Below are 26,094 nucleotides of genomic sequence, written 5' to 3'. Positions count from 1 at the left end.
AAACACCCATGGATGTGAGTTCTTGAAGGCAGTCAGTACGGAGACCGACACACACAAGGATGCTGTCTAGTGGACTCGGTGAAGAGGACGGAAGGGAAGTACTTTTTCGCATAGGGTTAGGGTTAGGGTATCATTCATTTCCTGTGTTTCTGTGAACTGAGACCCTCTTGAGCCCAGGCTGGACAACTTCACTTCTACTCTGAAATAAAGGGTCCTATGGGTACCCTGCGTGTTGCCTTTTTGGTCAAGAAGCCCAACAACAAGGTGTGTCACCCTGGATGCTGGACAGACCAACCCCCAGTGGCCTGACTTCCTTCGGCCGGGGTGGGAAGGGAGCAAATCACTAGGCATCAGATGAGACACTGGCCGAGGTCAGTGATTCGCCACCTTTGGAAACGTGAGCTCAGCTGTGGGGCGGGTTAAGGGACCAGAGACCTGACCCAAAGGGCTTTGGAGAACTTGGATCTGAATCCTCCAGCCCGTGCTTTCAACCTGCATCGCCAAGCGTCCAATACATCCATTGTGCCACTGCCCGAGGGACCGGCAGGAAACAGAGGGAGAGCAGCCCGAGGTCTCGGGGAGCCCACTGCCGCTTCACCTTGACTGACAGCACTTCGGATGGAGGGATCTCCTGCTGTAAAAGTGGGCAGTGAGGAAAGGGGGAGGCCAGCACGAACCCCCTGTTACAGCCCAGGAAGAACCCCGGTGCCGGGTGAGGTTGCGTCAGAAGGGCCAGGAACCTGTTCTGTGCATCGTGTCAACACGCTGTCACCTTCATCATGCTCTTCCGTATAAAGGAAACTGCACAGAATCAACAGGATTAAAAGCCTGGCATTATCACTGCCTCGAGCAGGGTGCGCAGGGGGCAGAGAGCTATCACGTTGCGCTGCAAGACATCCCGGAAAGCTCCTAAGTCAGGTAGTGGGGGTCAAGGACAAGCCCTGGGGGGCGCGGAGCGCTCACGGGTGAAGCCCTGATTAGACACTCCCGACGCCCCTCCCAGGATGCGTGGTCAGCGTGTTAATAGCGTCTTCCTACAGTGGAAAGTGAAACGTTGTGAAATAAAGTCTTCCCTACGTAACATAAATCAAGTTTCCATCTGCTCTACACAGGGAAGGTTCTAGAGCCCCACGGGGGTCTTGGGAAGAGTCCGTTTTCTTAAGATCTTTCGAGGACAACAGATTTCTTCTCTGTGTGACTCGTGAGACATCTTTAAAACACGCGCACACACCACACACCATATACCCTCACACCAAATACGTACACACACACACACACACATACACACGCCACCCACCACACACACGTGCGTGCATGTACATGCACGTTCACACATTCCCTTGCACACACACCACACACACACGCACGTACACACACACACCCCGCCCCCTGCTCTCCTGTCCCTCGCCCACGGCCTGCACTCCGTGTACCTCTTTGGAGAGCCTGGTGAAGAGGTCTCCTCCGCGCAGGAAGTCCAGAATCAGATAGAGTTTTCCCTCCGTCTGGAAGGCTGCGGAAGGAGAGAGTTGAGAGCATTTGGGCGTCACGGTCCCCTGCGGTGGACATCATTCCCCTGGGTCCAGGCTCTGAGTGCAAAAAGCCCGTCTCTCGTTGGCGCAAACAACCCTGTGTAGCCTGTAACCCTGGGTCATTTCAGAAACAGGACTGGGGCCGGGCTGGAGACCGCACAGCGGAGAGGGCAGGACTTGGGGAAGGGAGTGGACGGTGATGAGCTCTGTCTCTCACTTTTACTCAGGGTCTGGAGGTTATTTCTCCTCCTCTCCCCACCCCTTCCCCACCCCTTCCCCGCCTCCTTCCTTCCTTCCTTCCCTCCCTCTCTCCTTCTTCCTGCCTTTTTTTAATCACAAAGGGACTGAAAGACACATGGAGAAGAGTATGTGTAGGTTCCACCTGCTCTCATCACCACTACTGACGCGCGGCTTTGGGCAGAACCTATCTTCTTAGAGACTTGGCTTTGCTGGCAGGTGTCTGGTAAGGAGCAGGGCGATCGTAGTGAGCGTTTGGGACGAGTCCCCTCCCCTTCCTATGGAGTTGTGTTCGGTACAACTCAGGGCTCAAGGATATCCACCATCTGCTCCTTCTTTTACGGCTGCGCTGGGGACGGGTCGGCCCAGCTACCTGTACCTGGTGGCAGCAGCGCTCGTGTGCTCTCAGTTTGGTCCCTGAGGGCCACAGTTATGGGCACGGAGTTCACGGTTCAGCTGCCGCCTGCCACTAGCAAGGGCACGCCTTGGTCAGAGTGGGGGACGGTGCATGCGCGTGAGGCTCAAGAGAAACTAACCACCGTGGCTACTGGATGGTCAGTTCAACGTTCCCGCTGGCCTGGCACGTGGCATCTGTTCTACACACAAAGGAAGCATGGCTGGAAGGGGTGCTGACATCCCCACACACTTGGGAACTTTTCATTTTCTAAAAGTCAACGCCAGAAGCATTATAAATGTTGGGGTTTTAGAAACATAAAGCCTATAACTAGAAACCCCGTTGTCAGAACTGTGTAAACTGCAGCGTGGATGAATGCCCTGTCCTAGGGCTTGACGGGCAGATAGAGGACAGGTATCTTTTTTTTTTTTTTTTTTTCCCTGTACGCGGACCTCTCACTGTTGTGGCCTCTCCCGTTGCGGAGCACAGGCTCCGGATGCGCAGGCTCAGAGGCCATGGCTCACGGGCCCAGCTGCTCCGCGGCACGTGGGATCTTCCTGGACCGGGGCACGAACCCGTGTCCCCTGCATCGGCAGGCAGACTCTCAACCACTACGCCACCAGGGAAGCCCGACAAGTATCTTTTGATCAATCACAGAGGTAACGTGGAGGATGCCTTTAAAGATCTCTGCAAGACCCCAGTTCTCAACTTCTTCAGAAAAACACCTGGGAAACCAACCGAAACGACACCTGGATCGGATCTGACACCAGCGAATCAGCAGCGCTGAGGCGGCCGTGTGATAAAGGGTCAGCCTGCTGCCACCGTTGGGATCTAAGGGCACTTGCCCGTGGCCCGAGGGATCTGGTCACCACGCGGCTGCCCGCAAGGTCACATCCATGTTGGCTCTTATTATTTCTGAAAGGAGAGGCCGTGTGCTTTCCAAACAGGACTTTCTAAACTGTCGTCTTAGGAATCTCAGAAGTTCACGAGCAAAGAGCCCTGTCCTCCTGGCTTTGCGTGTGTTCGTGCCTTCACTCCCGACGTCGGTAAAAGTCACGGACAGTCTCCTACAACTCTGCCCGCCCCCGAGCCCCTGTGCCAACCAGGTACGGGATTTGTCCTTGCTCTGCCCAGCGCTTCGCCCACACTAATTACTCGGTTAGGGCACAAAGCTGCGATGCGGTCTGCCACGACTCTGGCGCCACCACCTCATTATTTTTAACTTGAAGGTTTCACTTACTGCTTCTCCGAGGAGATAAAAAGGCAGAGAGCAAATGAAGAAGCCTTGTGTGGCGTCGCAGATACGTGGCCTCAGAAATCGGAATGATTCCGTCTGAGTCTCAGTTTTCTCTTCTGAAAACTGGAAACAATAGCCTACCCCGCAGGGCCGTTCTGAGGCTCGAGGCGCTACCGTCTTTCAAATGCCTAAAATATCGTCTTTACTTAAAGTGCAGGAGATGTTACCACTCTGGTCTAAAGAAACTATGGGGTCATAGGCACTCTACTCTGAAACAACACAAAAATATGTCATAGATTCACCCCACCTAGGTCCAGACCTTTTTTTAAAACCACTTTCTCCATGATGATGATTTAATTAAGGGTAACCTCTCGCTCCCTCAGATTCGGTTTTTCGAGATGAAAACAGGGCATCTTCCTCCCCCAGAGAAGGAGAATCTGAGGCTCAGGAACCCGGGTGGGGAGAGCTCCACCCCAGACAGGGCCGGAGGTGAGACAAGGAATCTACGCCGATTTCCTCTGATTTGGGGGAGGGTTGGTCTAGGTCCTCTCAACAGTAGGGAATTGTTTTTCCTCCCTTTACCGTAATGAAGCTTTACGATGAAAGGGTGATTCACTTCTGCCAAAATGTCTCTCTCCATCTTCGATCTGACTCGGTCCCGAACTGCAAGACAGAAAAATCGAAGGCTTTCAAAGGCAGGATGTGAAACACAAGACATCAGATATAAATAATTTCCCCCGACTTTTGTTACAAACTTTTCAAACATATACAAAAGTTGAAAGAGTAGGTTAAATGACCACCCCTAAGTCCTCCACCTAGATTCAACAGCTGCTTACATTTCGATACATTTTCTCTCCCCCTCTCTCTGTCTCCCTCTCTTTCCGCACACATGCACACATTTTAGCCACAAATCTGACAATAACTTGTCGACACTGTGACGTTCAACGCCAAGGTGCCTTTACACGCAGCATTCCCTAAGAACAGGGTGATCTCTTACATAACCCTAACACGACTGTCGCCCTGAAGAACATTCGCCATCATTCCACAACATCATCTAATATCTGATCCATATTCCAATCCTGCCCGCCCTGCCATGTCATTTAGAGCTGTTATTTTTTCCAACCTCGGATTCGGTCAAGGTTCCCACGTTAGATCTGGTTGTTACATTTCCTTATTCCTTTTGCTTCTAGAATACAATGGTCCTGCATCTTTTTTTTCCCCTGTGCTTTTTGTGGCCTTTTTGGTTAAGTCCAGGTCAGTTTTCTTGTAGATTGTTCCTACGTGTGTCTGATTGTTTCTTTACTGGTTGCTCTAACTCCTATATTTATTATAAACCGAGGTTAGGTCTGGAGGCTTTATACGGTTGAGGCTAAACATTTTTGGCAAAAATACCTCCCGGGTGATGCTGCAGGCCTCAAGGTGCAGCAGATGGGGGGAGGGGTGCCGCGTTACCCTTGCTCAGTGATGCTACATTCCACTGGGTCAAGGTGGCAAGTCATCAGCCTCTCACTGCAAAGATGTGTACATCCCCTTGTAAGTAACAAGTAACGCGAGGGGTGATATTTTGGTAGGGAATGACCTGTGGGTTCCCTTACAATCCTTCATCCATTAGCTTACGTATATATCCTTGCTTATATGGATCAAGGATGCTTGAGTCATTTAGGGTTACAAAATGGCAATGTTCTCATTTCTGATTGGACTAGAAATCAAGAGGAAAATCCCTTCTCTTCCTCTTCCTGAGGATAACTATGGATTATGGAATTTTTAAAAAACTGAGTGTGTTATAACCAATTACAATATTATTCTTTTCAGTGCTGACATTGCCTAAAGTTTAGCCATCTGGGAATGCAGATGGGATTCGTTTTGAGGAAAAAATAAACAAAAAAACAAACAAAATCACCACTTGAGAATAAGAACAACTCCAAGATTCCACAAGCAAATTGGTACACCAGGGCAATGTCCAAGTGACGTCCTACGGCCCCGCGTGTGTGAAGGCAGAAACTTTCCTCAAATATTTCTAAGCGTGACAAGCATGATGAATATCACCGTATGGACCAGGTATTTAAGTTGTTCATACTTTGGTCTTATGTACTTTTAAAGTTTTATTTAAAAAGTCCTTCCCATGGGCTTCCCTGGTGGCGCAGTGGTTGAGAGTCCGCCTGCCGATGCAGGGGACGCGGGTTCGTGCCCCGGTCTGGGAAGATCCCACATGCCGCGGAGCGGCTGGGCCCGTGAGCCATGGTCGCTGAGCCTGCACGTCCGGAGCCTGTGCTCCGCAACGGGAGAGGCCACAACAGTGAGAGACCCGTGTACCGCAAAAAAAAAAAAAAAAAGTCCTTCCCAAAGGATGGCTATAATAATAAAAAAAAAAAACCCACAAAAAATGGAAAATAACAAGCGTGAGTGAGGATGTGAAGTTGGTGGGAATGTCAAATGGTGCAGCCACTGTAGAAAACACAGAAATACCATATGACCCAGCAATTCCATTCCCCAAAGAACTGAAAACAGGAATTCCAACAGATACTGGACACCCACATTTACAGCAGTATTATTCACAACAGCAAAAATACGGCAGCAACCCAAGGGTCCACTGATGGACGCCTGAGTAAGCAAAAGGGAGTTTGTCCATGCAATGAACTATCACTCAGCCCTAAAAATAAAATCCTGACACGCACTACAGCAGGGCTAAACCTTAGAAACACTACACCAAGCACAGTAAGCCAGACAGAAAAGGACGAATACCATATAATTCTACTTATACGAGGTCCCTGGAGAAGTCAAATTCATAGAGACAGAAAGCAGAAGGGTAGGTGCCAGGGGCTGGAGGAGGGAAGTGGGGAATTGTTTAACGGGGACAGAGCTTCTGCTTGGGATGATGAGTAAGTCTGGGGTAGAGACAGCGGTGATGGTTACACAATGTTGCAAATGTATTTACTAACACCACTTACAGATGCTTAAAATGATGGATATCCTATTACGCATATTTCACCACAATTAAAGAGAACAGAAGTCCTTCCTGTCCCTGGGCCCCAGGACAGTCTCCTGCATTTTGCTCCACGACCGGTTTCCTCTCTCACACTCAGGAGCTCAGGATCCCTGGGGACCACCTCTGCTTTGGCGCCCTGGCCGCTCGCCTTCCCGGGGGGTCTGTGGCTGAGAGCCTGGGGCCCGCGGCCTGGAGCACACACAGCCGGACCCCGTCTCTCCCAGCGCACTGGTGGCTCCGTTCAGCTTCCTCGTCTGTAACCTGGGGTGGCGATGGTACCTGCCTCACGGGGTCACGGCGAGACCAACGGGTAGCATGTAAGCACGACGGTGCTGGTCCCACAGCCCAGACCACGCCTGCGCTGGGGTCACTTCGCTGCCTAGTACGTGGAGTCGGCTTCACTGCATGATAAGAGGCAAGGGCTTTTCCCTCATCTTTCTCTCTGCTCTGATGCTTGGCTGTGCCCGGTCCGATACAGACCCCTATGACCGCAGTGGCCCCGAATCGCCCTGAGACACTGGAAGGGCCGAGCGCCGGCACACAGGACGCAGAGCTGCCCCAGCAAGTGGGAGTCTGGGGGCCACAGTGTGAAGAAGGAGGCAGGGGAGCCTCCCGAGGGCTGTGTGCCCGGGGGAGCGGGGGCCGGGGGCCCGGGGAAGTCTCCATGGGTGCCACCTTCAGGGGCCCCGGGAGGGCAGCAGCTCCTCCGCTGGGGACGCAGCCATGACCGCGTCCACCCTCTGGAGGGAGGCGAGACACCGGGTGTGTGATGGGGTCGCTGGGCAAGACCCGAGGAGAGGTCGGTGTCTCTGGGTGGCTTTTTTTGGTGTGGTTTTAAGAAGTTTTGATATGCTTCTTAATTAAAACACATTTCATCTATTCATTCTTTAAAAAAGTAGTTTCTGGTACAGGTAAAAATAAGACGGTCTGTTATTGAACACGACTGCAGCTACAGAGAGGTTTTATGGCAGCATCCGTGCGGCTCCATCAGGACACGTTCCCAACACAAGCTCCTCCCTTGGTCGTTCTTGCCGTGGACACCCCAGCACGGCCGCCACTTAGGAGAATGAACAAAGGGGGCAGAAGCAGACAATTCCCAGGCGGACGGTACAAGGAATCTCTCCATTTCCTGTCTATCCCGAGTTACAGGTTCCAGTGGCTCTGCCAGGGAGAACAGCAGAGAAAGGGTTTCAGGAGAGTCAGCAGAAGCAAAAGCTGAAACCCATTCATTCAATAAAAGACGCAGAGGACGCCAGCTAAAGACCCTGAAGGAAGAAAGGGATCCCACGTAAGCAGTGGGATCCGAAAGACGTCTCTCCAAGCACGTGCACAGGCTGAGAAGGAGACCTTGGGTGGGACAGGGTCACAGGAAGGAAGGGGGGATGCGTCAGTGACAGGGGGCCTGGGGCCGCCCCTCCCAACCCTGGCTGACAAGGCGGCTCTCTGAGCAGCTGCTGTGCGGCCCCATGGGCTCCTCACGGTGGGGACCTCATCCGACGCATCTCAGCCTCCTGCGTCCTTTGCCTCAGGGAGCGGAGCCGGTGGGAGACAGTCTTCTGTCACCCCCATGTACTGCCACCCCCAGGCACGTCCTCCTCTGGGGAGAAGCCCTGGCCCACTCCCACCCCCATGACGTGATCTGGTGAAGCAGGTGGCAGAGGACCGGAACACTGTGTTCCTACCCCCGTCTTGCCATCTCCTTGCAAAGCTCACTCTTTGACTTTGGTTAAGAAAATCTAAAAATCCTCTAAATGGGATTGATGTTATTATCATTGAGTTCAGACCTCTTTGGAATGAGGAACACTGCTTAGTGTTACTTACATACCTGAAGATAGTATTTGTAATGGAAAGCAAAGGCCATAATAAACCTGGTGACAAAATTAGAAAAAGATGCTTACATTCAAATTTCCAAGGGGCTGTCCGGTTATAGGGGTAAAATAAATATATATTTCTTCCCTACATTTTACACAACAATAAATCCAAGATCGATTAAAGAGGTAAGTGTTAAAAAAAACGAGCTGTAAAAATGGTAACAAAGATGAACACTCATCTGATGTCTGGGTGGGGATCTTCTTTTTAAATAAAAGCAATGGAAGAAATAACACAGGAGAGAGTGATAGACTGAGTTACCAAACAGATTTCCCATCCAAAAGGCCATAAAATTAAAAGGCGGACAAAAAATTCAGAGATTATCTGAAACAAACAGAAAAAGGGCCAGAAGCCTAAATGCACACACTATCTAAACACTCTTATTCTGTCTAAAGTAACAGAGGAGAAAGAGAAACCAAGACTCTAGCCCCAACAGTGAACCTAATGGAGCACAGATAAGACACATCGGCTTGGGGAAGATGCTTTCACAACCATGTTGGGTAAGACTGACCCCCCGGCGCATAAACTGCTGAAACACAAGCACACTGGGTCCAAGGTGGCAGGAAAAGGGAAAGGCTGTGTTCATGCAGGGGCAGGATTTTATCACTGCAGATGGCCCACGGGGGAAGTGACCGGGGCCAAGCTAACACAATGCGGAAGGACAGCTGTCACGCAGGCAATGCCCTTCAGATGTGGAACAGCAGGCGTGAGGCCAGCTCTGCAAAGGTGACTGGGCATCTCCGGGCCTGCGAGTTCTCGCTTTGCCGGGCTGAACCGGCACCCGACCTCACCACCGCCCGCTCTGGGTGGTGGCAGTCACTCGGGCCACCAGGGATGGAGGGAAAGGGCCTGAACGGTGCCTCAGCCATCTGACGGGCAGCTGCAGAGCGGTCCCTCCACCAAGAAAGAAAACCGACGTGAGAGCAGGTGCTTCATTTCTGACGCTGAGCACCTCAAGCTGCCTCTGGAGGCTAAGGATTCCAAGGGATTTTGAGTCCCAAGACTCAGATGCATTAAAAAAAAAAAAAAGCCCAGAGAGATGCTTCCTACATCCTTCCATTGCTGCCGTGCCAACGAGTTACAGAAATGGTGAGACACGCCAGCCTGAGGCGAAACGTCCCCAGTAACCTGCCGCTGGGTGTTCTGGACCGGCGCAGGGTCTGGGGCCAGGCCACTGCCTCCCCGGGATCTTTACTCTCTGGCATGAGACACGTGAGTCTGGAATCGAGCGGGGCTTGACCGTATAGATGGAAAAACCCAGATGTCCTAGACTATTCTGAGATTCACTAATAAACCGTAGACATCGGTGATAAATTAACATCTGTTATACTTCACATCAACCCTGTACTTGTGGCTGACCCACGATGCGAACGATTAGAGTGACGTGCTTTCCATGGTTGCTTTGCTCTGTACGGAAACCTGCAGCTCCAGGTGCCGGCTGTGACCTTCCCGCGTCCTTCAGCCTTACGGGCTCGGGGCTGCCCCTGGGGCTGACATGAAGGCGGGAGCGCCTGTAACTTCGTCCTACCTGAAGGGCACAGTTTCCTTCCCAGGAAAGTAGAGGATGAAGCCCACTGTGGGATTACCCTGCTGGACGTGACACACAACACAAAACCAGAGCTGCTTTCTGGAAACCCCCCCCCCCCATTTTTCGGATCAAGCCCACGTCCCCAAGGCTTCCACGCCCCCCTCTCCATCAGACAACTTCAGGGGCACCTGCTCCCAGGTGCTCCTGTGGAACTGAAGGTGCAGGACATGCTACCCTGTTGATTTTCTTTCCTCAACCACGTGGCCTGTTCTGGACTTGTGGAGTTAAAAAGTTGGCTAATGCCCCCTGTGCCCTAACTAAAGGTCTCAACATCTGTAGCCCTTTGAAGTCTCTGGCAAGTGACAAACCACAATGCACGCAGGTGCCTTTTGCCGGCCAGCCGACGGCTTGGCGCCCTGAGCGGATTTGAGCCTTGAGGCCCCCTGGGAGTTCCTGCATCCCCACCCTCTGCGAGTCACCACGACTCTCAGAAAAATGGTCCATACGATCTCCTAGAGCCAGTCGGGAAATGCTCATGAAACTGATCTTGAAGTGCGTGGCAACTGCAAGCTGTGTAAGAACCCCTGGTAAGAATAATTAACCTCCTTCGGAGGATGGGTTTACTTAGGAGAGCTCCACCTGCAGCGAGGCTGGGACCAAAATCCTCTCGTTAGAGTTGGACATCATTGCCTGTATTTGCCTGTTTTTAAATGACCTCCATCAATACACATTACTTTTACGCTACATTATATATCATGTCATATCATGTTACATTACGTTACATTATATTCTACTATATAGAGACTGTATTTGAAAAGAAAATGAAGCGTAAGATAAAACCAAGTCCTATCGGTCACGGTGAAGATGAGAGATGGCCAGGTAGGAGGTACACCTTAGAAAAGCCCGGGGTCGCTGTGGACGGGGCTGCGACATCCCTCAGGGACCGCGGGGCGCGGGATCCCACGCGCTGCACGCAGCCGTGCATCTGCAGGCGGCCGCGGTCACGGGGAGGCCTGAGCCTTTTAACTGGAGCCGGACACCAGGCTGGTGAAGAACTCAGGCTCTGCCCGGCTGAGTGACCATGCTTACCGCCTCCTGCCTCTGTCCACAAAAACCTGTCAGGTCTGCAGTTATATCCCAAGTGGTCTCCTGGATGCAGAATAAAAATCCACCTTCACACAATATCTTTGAACCTTCAAAGGTCTAATTCATAGCAAAGAGGGGCCTCCCGTGGGAAGTTGTGTTGCTAAACATTTGGTGACCAAAACTTTGTACTGCTCATCACTTCAGAGGAAAAAGGAAGAAAACCATGAATGATGAAAATTAAAACGTTAGCCACATTGATGATCATATCAGGCACAATTCCCCAAGATTTGTTGCTACACTAGATTATTTAAACCAAGACTGGGGCTTCCCTGGTGGCGCAGTGGTTGAGAGTCTGCCTGCCGATGCAGGGGACGCGGGTTCGTGCCCCGGTCCGGGAGGATCCCACGTGCCGCGGAGCGGCTGGGCCCGTGAGCCATGGCCGCTGAGCCTGCGCGTCCGGAGCCTGTGCTCCGCAGCGGGAGGGGCCGCAGCGGTGAGAGGCCCGCGTACCGCAAAAAAAACACCCCCAAGACTGACATGGTTACTTAACTAACTTCTTTACCAGAGAACCCTTCTGTGGGTATATCTTCAGCCCATCATGCTTTCATATTTACAGGCATTAAAGATGCAAGTAGTGAAAAAAAATCTATTTCCTACTTTTTCTCTACAATGTAAGAAATGCAATTCTGGTAGAAATGAACATATAAAGGACGCCAAGGCACACAGCCGGTGTATTACAACAAACCGGAGAGCTATTACTTAAGGATGATGTTTACATGTTACTTTTTGTCTTAGATCATCTACTGGGAAAACAGCTCCCCTGAATAGTAAATATCCCAGGGACAGCTGGATGAGGCTTTCTGATGAGGAAATGATGCCCTGGGGGTGGGGGGCACAGCTGGTCCCAGGTGCCCCCCTCCTGGGAGGGGAGGAACACGGGATAGAGACCTCGCCACCTCCAAATCATGTGATTCTGAGTGTGCGGCTTCACTGCATTGTGACTCAGTTTCCTCATTTGTAAAATGAGGATAAGGGCACTTAAAACCTCCCCTCCAGGAATCTGTCATCATCCAACGTGAATCAAACGACATAAATGCAGCAGCATGGAAATAACAGCTGTTCAAACTAAGGCACCGACTGAAGCTTAGTTTCTAAGTCAGTGTTTTTCAAACAAAGCATCTTGGTGTAAGAGAAGAGGAAATAAAGTGGTGCTGGAAACCACATTCCGAGGTTTGAAACCAACCAGGCTAACTCTGACCAGGGGCTATTTCAAAACGTTGTAATCAGCGTGAACGTAATCCATGCACTTCTGTCCCGGTCACCCCGCACGCTCCCGCATTCCCTCCTGTATCTGCTGACATTCGAGTGATGGAATCAGAGCTCTACTTAAAGAAAGGATAGAGGAGCGACAGAAACTGGGCTCCAAAGGACAATCCGACAGGCTCAGAAAGCACCATTCGGGACCATCTGCGTCTTCTCTCCCAGCCAGGCTCTGGCAGTAACCCCCACACAGCTGGCCAGAAACACCCGTGAAGTGACCGTAACGGTCTATTAGTTCCTTACTAAACAAAGAGATTTTGCCAGAATAATATTTTCTTCCTTTAGAATCAACAGGACACAACTTCCTCCCTTCAAAGAAAGGAGCATGTATTACCTTTGGGCTTAGAAAGTTGACTTATAAGGAAAACGGCTGAAAAATTAGTTAGGCATGAGAACACAGATGAAGTCCTACCAGAAAGTTTTCATTGCGAAGACATATTTCACATAGAAGCTCTCTCCACATCGTGGAGCGGTGTTTCAATCCTCACTGAAACGAGAATTCTACACAAGGAGCCATCCTGGGGTGATGTTTGTGGTCCCCAGCAGGTGCCAGGCATCCTTGGTAACTAACACGATCACAGGCTCTTCACGTAGCGGGAGGAACCAGGGCTGAACAGAGACGTAAGTCTTTCTAACCAGATGGCAATTAACGCTCAACCCTCGTCCTCGCCGCCCCCCTGCCCCCCACTTAATCAGACCTAAGCCAAACCTAGACCAGAAGAGTCCTAACACACCTCCAATGCCAGTTTTCATGGAGAAAAGGACCAGAAATGAATACAGCTGACGGTGAACCTTGTGCCAGCAGCACCTCACGTGCATTGACGGATTTAATCCTCACATCAACAAGGCTGTGAGGTAGATACTATTACTGACATCATCTCATTTAAGTAGAAGGAAACAGAGGCCAGGAGAGGTTCCCCAAGGTGACACAGCCAGTGGAGTCTAAGCCGGATGGGGTCCCAGGGTCCAGTGTGTGTGCTCCCAGCCACTGCATCGGGGTCCTCTTGCTGGCAACACCCTAGAGACACCCGGATACTCATGCCCAGACCACATCCAGACCAGGGGTTCGAGGAGCTGACCTGAAGTGACCCCAGCATTTTGTGAAAGTCCTGCAGGCCATTCCAGCTTGTGGCCCAGGCTGGGAACCACCTTGTTAACGTGGGTGACAGTCCCCACTTACCAGCTCACTAAACAGGGGATGGAGATCAGGCTTGTGTTTTTTTTTTTTTTTTTGCGGTATGCGGGTCTCTCACTGTTGTGCCCTGTCCCGTTGCGGAGCACAGGCTCCGGACGCGCAGGCTCAGCGGCCATGGCTCACGGGCCCAGCCGCTCCGCGGCATGTGGGATCTTCCCGGACCAGGGCACGAACCCGTGTCCCCTGCATCGGCAGGCAGACTCCCAACCACCGCGCCACCAGGGAAGCCCCACGCTGACAGTCTTTTAAACCAAATTCCTCTACAACACAAAGTGGGGCGTCACCCTTTGGAATTCATTATGTTTGGAATTCCTTACGTGGAACTGTCACCTGCGATAATTCAGTGTTGAATTTTGTCAATCAGAGACACTGAACACTCTGAAAGGGTCCTTAAGCGACGGGGGCACAAGCAGCGCCGTCCATGCTCGCGAGGGGGGCTGCGGTTAGGCTGGGGGTGGCTCACGCCTGCCTGCTCGTCACACTGTCAGCTGCTTCCGCCGTTGACACCTGCCTTAGAAATGGCGTGCCACCTCTTTAAAGAAAGGCGGGGGCAAGCACCTGACCCCTCCAAACCCATTGAAAGGAGAAACAGAGCTGTCAGAGACTATTATCCGTTTGCCAAGTTATTTGGAATCCAAATGACGACGACGCTCCCTTCTGTACACGGGACAGCCATCACGTTTCTGAGAAACCATCCGGAGGTTTGCAGTCATTGCCGTGGGTCCTCTGCCCCCCTCTCCGTTTTCCCCTTTTCAAAATAATTTCACTATTGAAGTTCCTGGTCTGCACTCCTGGAAGGCGCCGCTCTCACCCACATTTCTTTTCTAACCCGTTCTTCTGATTCACTAAAGAGCCTGAAAACTGGTGATGCTTTGAGGATGGAGAATGGCTTACGAATATTCAGATCTCTCAGGCTAACAGAGTGCAGAGGTGTTGGAGACGAAACAAATCTAAACAACTGGCTTCTTTCACAAGGGAGGAGAAAAGAAGGTCTAGAAAGCTCCTAAGGCCCCCCCCCAGGTGGCTCAGAGACCTGGCCTCCGTGCTGGACGTGCTTGGTCCTCCTATCGTGGGTCCAAGCACCACCTCACACAAAGGACTGTTTCGTAAACCTTCTATATCTTCTCTTAGGGAAATAAGTTCTGATTGCACGTCTGGGGAAAAAAATCTGTTCTTTAGTGATGGACCATTTTGAAAAGCTAAAATAGTAGATGATACAAAATAACGTTTGGTTCAAAAGCTGGCTTGTAAGGAGCGCTCGGACGTGGGAAATTCTTCTGACTTCACGCTTCTAAGTTCTACGCTTGTATGGCTCGTTCTCACAACGTAAAAATGATTTTACACAGTCAAGCGGATTGTTCTGGAATGCTACACAAAAAACTGTATTATACAAAGTCAAACCTGTTCTATGTTTGTTAAAAAGTTGAAATATAGAACACAGAGAAGAAAATAAAAGCTCCCAATAATCCTGTGAGTGTTTTCGTTTTGGCATATTCCCTACATGCACGACATATATTCAGTATTCGTACACACACAGGCATCTACCTGTACACGTGGAGGCAGGCGTGCATTTAACAACATCACTATCGTTCTGTAACACAGTTTTATGTCCCGCCTAATCCATGTAACCTTGTATCAGGAGCACTTTCTCAAGGACACTGGATCGGATCATAAACAACCGTTGAGACTTGCGTTCCCGTGGGAGCTGAGATCACCGAGATGAGTGTTTGCACACGCGCTAAGAGGTCAAGGCTGAGGCCGATGGACGGGCTGAACAAGGGCAGCGCCGGCCCAGCTCCTGGCTCTCTCTCACACCTCCAGAGCAGGGTGAACACACAAGTTCCCCCACGGTTCCAATTTCTCTCCCACTTCTCCCTCTTCCTCCTTTGGGGGCAGGAGAGGGTGAGATGGTATTTGATGGGAAAGAAGGAACAGTTACAACTTGAGGAGAAAGGGGACAATTTAAGGGCACTGAGCATGTGCTGGTGAGGTTATCAGATGTGCTGATGGAAGGTGAGATGGGCGGGGGATCTCACCAGGAACAATCTGGTCAGAGGATGAGCTGACATGGCTTCTGCTTCGACCTGCCTCATCTTCAACCACAGGGAGCTGCCCGCTCTGTGTCTGAGAGAGTAAACCTCCATGCTTTGAGGATGAAAGAGTGGGTTTTAGCAAATGGCCATGTTGCGTACCAGCTGTTCATTTTAAAAATAACAGCTTTACCGAGATACAATTCATGTACCACTCAGTCCACCCAACGTGCACAATTCGATAGTTTCTGGAACATTCAGAGCTGTGCAACCATCACCACAGTCAGTTAGAAAACATCTTCATCACCCCCAAAAGAAACCCCGTAGTCATTAAGCCACGCCATCTCCCTAACGCCCCAGGCCCCGGCAGCCACTCAGCTGCTTTCCGTCTCTGGATTCTCCTCTTCCGGATTTTCACATAAATGGAGTCCCACAGTAATGGGAGACTTTGGCTTCTTTGTGCCCAGCGTAATGTTTTCAAGGCTCCTCCAGGCTGTGGCATGCATCAATATTTCATTTCGTTTTATTGCCAAATAATATTCCGCTGCATGGATGTACCGTACTTTATCCATGAGTTCATGGATATTTGGGGGGTTTCCACTTTTTGGCTGCTGTGAATTAGCTAGTGCTGCTATGAACATTCATGTACACGTTTTTGTGTAGATGTATGCTTTTGCTTCTCTTGGTTATACCTAGGCGAGAACAGTTGCGTCATGTGGTAGCTCTATTTAACTTCTAAGGCAGTACCAGAGAAGCCGTTCACTTTTTTAGACAGTCCGATGACCTTGAACTAACATATGTTCAATTTGATTTTCTATTGCTATGGAACTACTGTTTAGTGAAGAGATTATTTTATTCAAAGTTGGGGATAGAAAGTCAAAATCTGCTTTGTTTCCTATACATCTTTTAACGAACAATTCTTTAAAATTATATTATTATGAGGATCTTGGACTATTTGGCCATGATCAATCGACAAACAATTTTAGAAATATTATTATAGCTACAATAAAAAAGTTCACTATAAATAGCACGGTTTAAATTATGTTGTTGAATTTAAAACTCCAGTGTCAACAATAAACTATAAAACCAAAACTGTATCATAGAACCCAAAACTTTTGTGTACAGAAGAATTACTGGGACAGTTTGTTAGAAAACTCAAATTCCAGGCTCTGCCCCAAGAGACTACAATCCAGCAGGCCAGAAGTGGGGCCTTGGGATCTATTTTTAACAACTTTCCCCAAACACACATAGGTGATTCTGATGTAGGCTCCAGTCTGGCCAAAGTGGGCAGTTTTTGTATTTTCTTTCATGGGTTGTACTGACAATGTCAACTTGATTGCTGTTTTCTATAGAAATATTTACCCATCCTTTAAGAATTGTCTTGCTCACCTTCTAAATCCTTTTTTTTTTTTTTTTTGCGGTACGCGGGCCTCTCACTGTTGTGGCCTCTCCCGTCGCGGACGGAGCACAGGCTCCGGACGCGCAGGCTCAGCGGCCATGGCTCACGGGCCCAGCCACTCCGCGGCACGTGGGATCTTCCCGGACCGGGGCACGAACCCGCGTCCCCTGCATCGGCAGGCGGACTCTCAACCACTGCGCCACCAGGGAAGCCCTCTAAATCCTTTTTGAATGGCCTCATGTGGAAGAACTCTTTCTTCCTTTGTATCTAAAATGTTTAGGTCTCTATATATTTGGTCTATGCATTTACTGTTCTATATGATTGGTTCTATGTGGTTCAAAATAGATCTTATTTACCAGCTAGACAGTAAGCGACTTGAAGGCAGAGAATGACATATTTTTGTGCTGTCCCCTGCATGTAGGTGCTGAGGACACTGTGATATAAGGCCTAAAAATTCAACAGCTGCCTTGACATCTCTGAGTTTCATGGGCCCCAAAGGCTTAACCATGAGTTCCCCTGCCCTTGACAGATATGCCCCCCATCTAGCAGGAAAGGCTTCCCACCCTGCTGGTTCCCTGTAAGCCAGACCAGCTGTACCCCACCTGGTCTTTAACCTAACATGTTCAGCTCCCTGCCAGCCCACAGAACTATTCGAACAAGCCCATCACATCTTCCCTGGAACCAGGGGCCACCCCGCCCTCTTGTTACTACCAAGCCTGAATCTCACAGTCCCTGCAACCCACTCTGCTCCTGTGCAGCCCCTCGTGGCCCAGCATGCTGTGCGGTGCCCTCCTCCCCCAGTGATGAGTACAGGTGACTGATAAACTCTGTCGTCTCACCTGCCCGGGCCAGGTGTTGCGTGCCCAGCCTCTAGCACTATTTAGGACACGGGTCCCTCCCTCACCAATGGGTGAATAGGAGGTGGTCAGAGCTGACGTAGTTGGTGCTCACTGTACGTACTGCTGGCTAAATGACCCTGGGCTTAGAATAGAGATTTTAGATAATAGCTTACCTTGACCTGCGTTATGTGCGTATACTTTTCTGGAGGGGAGGAGTATAGAAGCAGGGAATCAGGTGTGGGACTGAATTTCTAAAACCCAGTCCGGGGGAAGAAAGGGAAATAATACAGCCGTGAATCACATTTTGTTTAAAACTGAGCAATCCAGTCTGAAGGATGAATTTAGGCTGATTTGTTGCCCAATACAGCCAAAACAACCTCTTTTGCTTTCCTCCTCAGTGCTCTTTTCCCCAAATGCTACGTTACAGCAGAGCATATGTAGAGGATGGTATTTACACAATATGGCCTTCCCTCTGAAGAGCGTGGAAATCGTGCAGGGCTCTGTTAAGTACTCAGGGGTATGCTGGTATTGTGTATTATCAATCAGAGAGTAACATGTTGACATACAGAAATCATGCAACACTAAACGGAATGTCTATTTCCCCCAGTAACAACAGTTACGTGTCTCCCCCTCTGTGACCTCTCACCTTTCAAGGTGGCCTTCTTCAGAACCTTCATTGCGTAGAGCTGCCCAGCATCCGACCCCTTGACCTTCCTCACCAGGAACACCTGGTGAGAAAGAGCACACAGAACACCTGCAGTTGATATGACTGTAAATTCACTTTCCTTATTTGATTTGACACGGGGATACACAGGGAGTTTAGGCAACTCCAATAAAATAAATACACTGTAGGAAAAACCTAAATGTAAAATCTTCTCCAACATCTGGGATGTCAGGAAAAGTTCATCTAATTTATTACAACCCTGGGAGGAGCCATGTTACGTGTTCGTATGAAGAATCACATTTGTTTTCGGCACCACTCACTTTCTACGAAACATTTTAGATCAGAGGGAATAGCACCCTCCTTTGAAAAAAAGACCAGCTGTTTAGAAAAACAAACACTATTCAGAAGTTTTCAGGGAGGTCATTTGGTTTATTGTAAATATGCCCAGTAAATCCCCAAGGCGAAGGCCACCCTGAGAGTCACTGCCAACCACACAGGACACTCTGACTCTCAAGATGAGCCAGGCTCTCTTATTTTGAGCTTTCTTCACCCAAATTTCAGCTTTGAGTAGCTTAAGTTTACAGCTGGAGTTGGTTTCTAAATGGCTCTTACATAATCTCATGTGGACACAACATCTGCTGGGATACATTGTGACGTGTATCGTGGAGGAAAAGACAATTGTTTGAGAGGCTGAGCTTAAAAGACACATTCATAGTTGTTGAACAAAATTAGTAAAAAAACAAACCAACCAACCTGGGGTATCCGTTACGAACAGAACACCTTCCATGCAGACGAAACAACAGTATTTGCTTTTCCTAACAGTATTTACCAATAGATGCAAAAATCTGCTCTCATGACAGAGACGCGGGTGCAGACGACATGTGTGTCCAGAGGCACAGGTGCTGCCGCGTGTGTGCTTGCAGCTTCACCGCGTGCAGTCGCCACGGATCGTGTTCAAACCCACAGGGGCTGCGGGACAGAGTGATCTACCCACCGTACTGCAGTGAAGACGACTCATTAGCCCCAAGACGAGGCACTCGTCATGGGAATGCTAGTGACAAGGGTAAAACCCCTCTTTCCAAACGAGGGGACAACGGAGAAAAATGAGGACAGGTATATGCAGGATGTGCGTTCAGAAGGTCGAGCCTTTGGAATACCCAGAGTCGGTCTTCTCTGTCCCCCTTTTCATTCCTTTCTCCGCCTCTTCCCCACAATATAAGGGGGTTCCATAGGAACTCACACATGAATATGTATATGAGGTACATGCGTGGATTCAGAAGTAGGGAAGACTGTCCACTCAAGTCCACACGGAAGGCCGTGCTCACATGGCATCTGACCATGATGGTTTAGTTTCAAGGATGCAAATCTTGTATGGATCGCTTCTCATGAACCTGTTTTCTTTTATTGCAACTCAGGTTTTATTAATAAAAATGAGATGATGGATAATAATGGCTATCTATATTCATCTGTTTTAAAAAGGAGTTCTACTTTGATTTTCAAAAGAACAGGAAAAAAAACTCCACACTACCAATATTTGTCAGGCTCCTGCCACACACCAGGTCCTGCAAGAAACGCCCTACAGCAAGCAGAGCACCCAACAGGAGACAAACCCATTTCGAGAGAAACAACAAAAATACGGTAACAATTGACTTAAAAGTGGATTTAATACAAGTGAAGAGCTTGTCTCTGTCTGCCCGGGGAGAGCCCTCCCGTCCGAGGCATCCCGCACCTCTCGCCTCTTCATCCTTATGTGATTCAGGAACACATTCTAATGTAGTGAGATAAGTTCCCAAACGACCGGACCATTTCAGCAAAGACAGCTGCCGAATCTCTGACACTTAACCCCGGGGGCTTTTCATGTGCTCCCGCATTTTATTTTTAGAGCTGCTTCTTCAGCAGCTCAGCCGGGACTCTGCAAAGCCCTTCCGTGAGCACACGTGGCGACAGATGTGTGTCACCCGAAGCTGCCCTAGTCTCCGTGTATTACCGCGATCAGCCCAATCACTACCTCATTCTCTGAGCGAGATTTTCAACTCTGTCTCAGAACTGGAACCTGGCAACTGGTCTGCAGCGTCCCCTCAACACACGAGCCTGGCAACTGGTCTGCAGCGTCCCCTCAACACACGAGCCTGGCAACTGGTCTGCAGCGTCCCCTCAACACACGAGCCTGGCAACTGGTCTGCAGTGTCCTCCCAGCGCACGACCCAAGTGCATGGCGGCCATGCGCTTCCAGAGGACGCCAGGGTACCAACCTTCCCCCCAGAGGAAGACATTTACAGATAGTCACGGGGGAGCAAGGACGTTTCTCGTTGGGGTTTGATCACACCTCAGAACGCGGGATCACAATCCGGTCCTTATCTGCCTGGGGAGACCGAGGGGCGGGAGACGAGCCAGGGAGGGGGCAAAGGCTTTGTTTCCACCTTCCTTGAAGGTCTCGGGGAACATGTGGGCGGCGCCACGCATTTTAACACTCGGACACCCTCTGCCCCAGTCCTCAGCGTGTTTCACTGCCTTCCCACCGCCTGCTTGACCAATAAGGATACTGTCTTCCTCTGCTCCCAAGCACTACCGACCCCCTGCTCTCCGGCCATCACTGAAATAATCATGGTCTGACCAAATTACTAATGGCCAGAAACCGTCCCCATTATTCCCAGCAAATTCCTTCGGCAAACGGGCTACTTGGCTCCCTGGGCTCTGCAGGGCGGAGCGTGGGGATGGCAGTGCACGCTGCCCCTTGTGTGGTCCCGTCTGGGGACAGTCCTGAGGCCGCCAGCCTCAAACATCCCTGTGACAGACCCTAACCCGAAGCCGGGGCCCCCCTTGGGGTTGAGCGCTGCTCCTTTCCAGCAACGATCTTCCGGCTGCACAAGGGGAGAGCGGGGGCTGAGGAAGGGGGGTGAAGGGTGCGGGCGGAGGACAGTCACTTGGGGGATTCCCAGCAGCAGGCACGAGCGAGGAGGTCTTGGTGGCGTTTTATCCATTTCCGTGTCTCCAACGGCTGCAGTCACTGAAGGGGTGACAGAAAGAACACAGGGACCCGGTGGGGGGCGAACGTGAGCCCGGAGCCCAGGTTCACGCCAGCTCCCTACTCTCTGGAGTCTCTGCAAGAGACGTCTGTGTAACAGGAGCTTCCTGCCGGATGCAAACACGTAGTCGTGCCCTTCTTCTCTCTTACCGAGAGCAAAAGGAAGATACTCCTGCATAAGGACATGTGATTTCCATTTAGAGATGAAGAATAAAATAATATGGGCGGTAGGACATAGGGATTTCCCCCTCTTGTTGTTAGTTCGGCTTTTATAAAACATTCGTAACAAACACTGCTGTGTGGACACATAAGATCTGTCATCGTGGTTCTCTAGTGCCCACCGTTCCCAGGGGACCTCTGGGTGGAGCTTTCCAGAGCCCTGCTGGGTCGGCACAGCAGCCTCGTCCACCGGGAACCCTGAACCTCACCTCCAGTGTCCGCCACGGTCCTGATCCGGTGACCAGCCCCAACACACAGGCAGTGGTTGAGCTCGTGAGTCAGTAGTTAATGGAGGTTAAACATCTGTAGGCGTTGCCACTGCCTCTTCCTTTTATTTCTCTTCACTTACTTATTTTAATTTTAATCTCTTAATTTATCTCTTTATTTATTAATATCAGAAGCTATTAATCTTTTAAACTTTACTTTTTTATGCCTCATACAATGATGGCTGGGAAGGCAAAGTGTGGAGTGTTACGAAGCTTATCATTCCAAGGGGATTCCGCCCAACACCAGGATTTCGCTGGTTTCCCAAAGAATTTTTTTTTTTTAATCAAAATTGAAATTCAAACTTTGCAGGGAATTGGAAAACTCTTTTCTCCTTTCATTTTTAACGCCCAGATCTCTGAGCAGGGCGTCGTCAACGTAGCTTTTGCTCAGCCAGGTTTTGCACGGACAGGCTCAGATCCATTTTCCTTGAGCTCAGAAGGCATTTTCCATCTCTGCTGCTTCCAGACACCCTGGCGGGAGGGCGCTCAGTGAAATCAGGGTCCTGAAATAGGCCAGGGCATCACACAGCGCCCACCCAGCAACCCTGGGCCCCGCCTGCGAGGTGGGTCCCCATCTCCATCACTGGGGACAGAGGTGATTCAGCTGCACGGGTCCTGTGTGTCCTCAAGAAGCAACTCGTGGGCAGCGTCTCTGAAAGGGAGCAAGGGGCACCTTGCTCGTCCCTATTTCCACGTCACGGTTCTTAGAGAAAGACTTATGCCGCTTCATCTTTTTCCAACATTTCTAGTTAATGGGAAGACACATAAATAGGTGTTGCTATGTCACTATGTTTTAGTAACAGCTTTTTACCCTGAGAGCCTGAAATCTTCATTTCCCTACTTTCATAAACGCCTTATAAACCATATGAAATAGCCATTTTTGGAGGCCACAACGTTTTGAACGCTGGTAATTTCACATGGTTCAAACGAACATGTCTGTAGATCCATTAGTATAAACACATGTTCCATACCACACTGTGTGGAAAAGAAAAAATAAAATAAAAAAACATTCTACCTTCTAAGAATGGCAAAAGAGAGGTTTCACAAACAATCAAATTTTCGTGGTCTGTAGGAGATTATCTAGAACATCACTAACAAATAATCCTACGTGAAATCGACATGCGCTGGACTTCATCTCGGCACAAAGGCCTATGAAGACTGGGGAAATTTGGTGAATGTCCACATACCACATATACAAACATAGTTACTTTAAAAAGCCAGGACTCTGTTCTGCTTAAACTCTAGGAAAGGTTGGCTGCATGGTTTACCTCAGGCCCTCATGTTCTAGAAATCGTAAGTCTGTATAATTTCTAACAGTTACACCAAGGACGTAGAGATATTAGCACTGCCCTGGAATGATTCATTTATCCTCGTGAAAGATGTATTGACATCGTGCCGTATGTGGATGTGGCCCTATATAAAGAGAACTATTTCTCATTTCCTGAGAGAAATCAGTTTTCATTTTAATTTGAAGGTGAAAAAGAAAGGAAACGAAAAATTCTAGTGCACAGATTCATCGTAGACGATTGCTAGACGTCTAGGAGTCATGACTTATTTAATCCATAGAATAATTATAGAAAGTAGTTCACATGATGTCCCTTTCATAGATGGGGGAACTGAGGCTTGGACAGGCAGAGTATCTGCACAGTTTACACGGAGGGTGAGGGGAGCCAGCCTGCAGTCCCAGCCTGCTTGACTCCTTGGTGACGGTCATATGAACCGGTCCCGAAGGGCGCCGCCTTCTCTGTTCCTTTCTTCCTTGTTCTCCTACTTTTTCCTTCTTTTTGAGAAATACTTGTGGGGTATGCACTTCTAAGAAGATGCACGGCTCAAGTTCAAGGACCCTAGCCAGCACGGTGATAGGCTAAAGGCCCACGGAAGCTACAGGAGAGGGAAGGTGTGTGGTGTCCCTAAGCTCAGATCCATGGTCACGGGCTTCAGGCAAACCGAGGCCCCAGCTCCAGTCACCACGGGGCCCACCATGTGGGCGCTGCCTGTACTTCTCATTCCCTCAGCTTGGGGCCGCCTCTCCCTTGGGCTCAGGAGGCACCTCTGCCGTCTCCCTAACCAGACATTCAAGTGCTTCGCCCTGACGTGCGGGACCAGCCCCAGTGAAATGCGACCCACTTGGAGGGAACCATGGACCTAACTTACCTTTCCATAGGACCCTTGTCCCAAAACTTTTAACAGTTCAAACTGGGAAGGGTCGGCCTTTTCAAAGCCTGCTTTCACATGATGACTGATGTCAATCTCCTTCACGATGCCCTCTTCCTGCAAGAGAAAAATGACAACAATACAAATCAAGGGGTTCCTCTGGATTCGTCCTCTGAAGGTACAACAAGTCGGGTACGGTATGGATTTTCAGGATAGGAGCTTAAAGCGGTGACACCACAGAGCTTTACAAAGTCAACCTGCTTTTTATACCAAGGATTCCGCTCGTGAGCCTGTAACTGCTTCCTTTCCCCATGGAGTTGTGTCATGTGGTCTTACCAATATCTCAGTGAAATCCATTCTGCTTCTTATCAGTTTGGGCAAAATTTTGGACAGGGAGGAATGCAGGAACCATGGAACAAAACGAACTTCTGAGAATCTGTCTTAACGTCTACACTGCTGTGGTCAAAAAGGTTATCAGGGGCTTCCCTGGTGGCGCAGTGGTGGAGAGTCCGCCTGCTGATGCAGGGAACGTGGGTTTGTGCCCCGGTCCGGGAGGATCCCACATGCCGCGGAGCGGCTGGGCCCGTGGGCCATGGCCACTGAGCCTGTGCATCTGGAGCCTGTGCTCCACAACAGGAGAGGCCACGACAGTGAGAGGCCCGCCTACCGCAAAAAAAAAAAAAAAAAAAAAAAAGGTCACCAATAGGGATCCACAGGCAGAAGTAATCTGTGAATGCAGTTCTTTTTCTCCTCCTTCTTATAATTCTACTCTCCCTTATATTTTTGCCAGAGCTAATGCAAAGAATGATTCATTGCCATCCCAGAGCTTATATTTCAGAAGAAGCAGTCAGATAGGATTTTCTGCCAGTCCAGAAGCCTTCCCAGTAGGAGAAAAAAGGCCTTGATCTTTAAATTAAAACACTGGCAGAAATCACTACAAATTCTCATCAGAGAACTACCTGTCCCCAGAGACGTACTGCTTCCCCTGTAAGGGGGTATGCCACCTATCCACCACCAGCTATTCGACATGGAAAAACTGTAAAGTAGGTGTTTTTCCGTGGGGAGGTGCATGAGGTCACTCGACCTGCTGTGACCCCCTCGGCAGGCAGGTGACCCAGCTCCTGCAGTGCAGCATCCCCGGAGGGGTCCGTGCCCCGGACCCCAGGATTCCCGCCCAGGGCCCCGCGTCACCCCTCCTGTGAACAAGCAGCCCAGCACCCAGGCCATCGGGTCTCCCCAGCCCAGCGCATCCCACCAACACGTCAGCATTCACCTTCCTGAGTCATCACTGCCCGAACATTTCGACTCAAAGGCTTAGAAGCAGATCTCTCTTAACATTTCACTTTGTGTAGATTCTTGCTGTCCAAGTATTTACAGCGAACGCACTCAAAGCACATACCTAACCCCCTCCTCGGGACGGGCGTTAAAACCTCAGGCTGCTCCCTGATAACGCTGCAACGCAGTTAATGCCCCATTTAAAGTCAGTAAGGTCTTGAACAGCAAAGACTCTCAGCTACCCACAGAAAAAGGAACCAAGAGTTTCACATTTTAGATTTTAGAGTTCTGCATTCATAGTGACATTTTGGCTTGAACTTGCTTGAGATATTTTGTTTTCCTCTTTCCCAAGAATTAAAAAAAAAAAAGAAAGAAAGAAAAAAAAGAGAAAAGGTCTGGAATCCAACGCTGATTGCTGTGTGCACAGGAAACACCCAGATGGGAGCACGGGGAACGTGCCCGGGCTTGTCTGCTTCTAACTGTTTCCAGACTGGACAGTGATATCTTCTGAATCATTTTGTGACTATTGCCTTAAAGGGCAACCAGATATAAAACAGTGTCTGTGCTTCATTTTGAAATAAATGCTTTTCCCTTTTATGAGGCAGGTCATTTTTTCTAGAATTCTATGTGGATTTTAATGCCATTCCCTTAAGAAAATAAAGTCTGTTCCCTCTACATATAGCACTAAAAATTTGGTTTGTAGCATAACTCCTATGAAAGAGTATTTTTTTAAATAACTTGAGAAATCTGTGGGAGAACCTGGTGTCATGGTCAGGCCCTTGCTCTGTAAGCAAGGATTTCAAAAATGTTCTAATGCGACAGAGAAAAACTAGAGAAATGAC

The 26,094-nt window shown here is 49.6% G+C and overlaps 1 protein-coding gene across 5 annotated transcripts in view; it reads right to left on the bottom strand.

Annotated features, from left to right (window-relative positions):
• The window catches only part of RPS6KA2 (ribosomal protein S6 kinase A2), a 359,802-nt gene that overhangs the window by 65,017 nt on the left and 268,691 nt on the right, over nt 1-26,094 (bottom strand). For 4 of the 5 annotated variants that reach the window (XR_007470469.1, XM_049695209.1, XM_033403996.2 and 1 more), the window contains 4 exons: nt 23,978-24,094; nt 18,296-18,377; nt 3,980-4,060; nt 1,431-1,510 (listed from right to left, as the gene is read on the bottom strand). Coding sequence is in view for 4 of the 5 variants with exons in the window: in XM_049695209.1 (XP_049551166.1) it covers nt 1,431-1,510; nt 3,980-4,060; nt 18,296-18,377; nt 23,978-24,094 (360 nt within the window). In the remaining variant the exon portion in view is untranslated. Of the gene's footprint in view, nt 1-1,430; nt 1,511-3,979; nt 4,061-14,926; nt 15,089-18,295; nt 18,378-23,977; nt 24,095-26,094 lie in introns of those variants that run through there. The other variant, XM_033403997.2, reaches the window with a different exon arrangement.

Source organism: Orcinus orca, chromosome 12 (genome assembly GCF_937001465.1).
Source record: "Orcinus orca chromosome 12, mOrcOrc1.1, whole genome shotgun sequence".
NCBI lineage: Eukaryota > Metazoa > Chordata > Mammalia > Artiodactyla > Delphinidae > Orcinus > Orcinus orca.
This window is presented reverse-complemented; position numbering and strand designations above follow the sequence as displayed.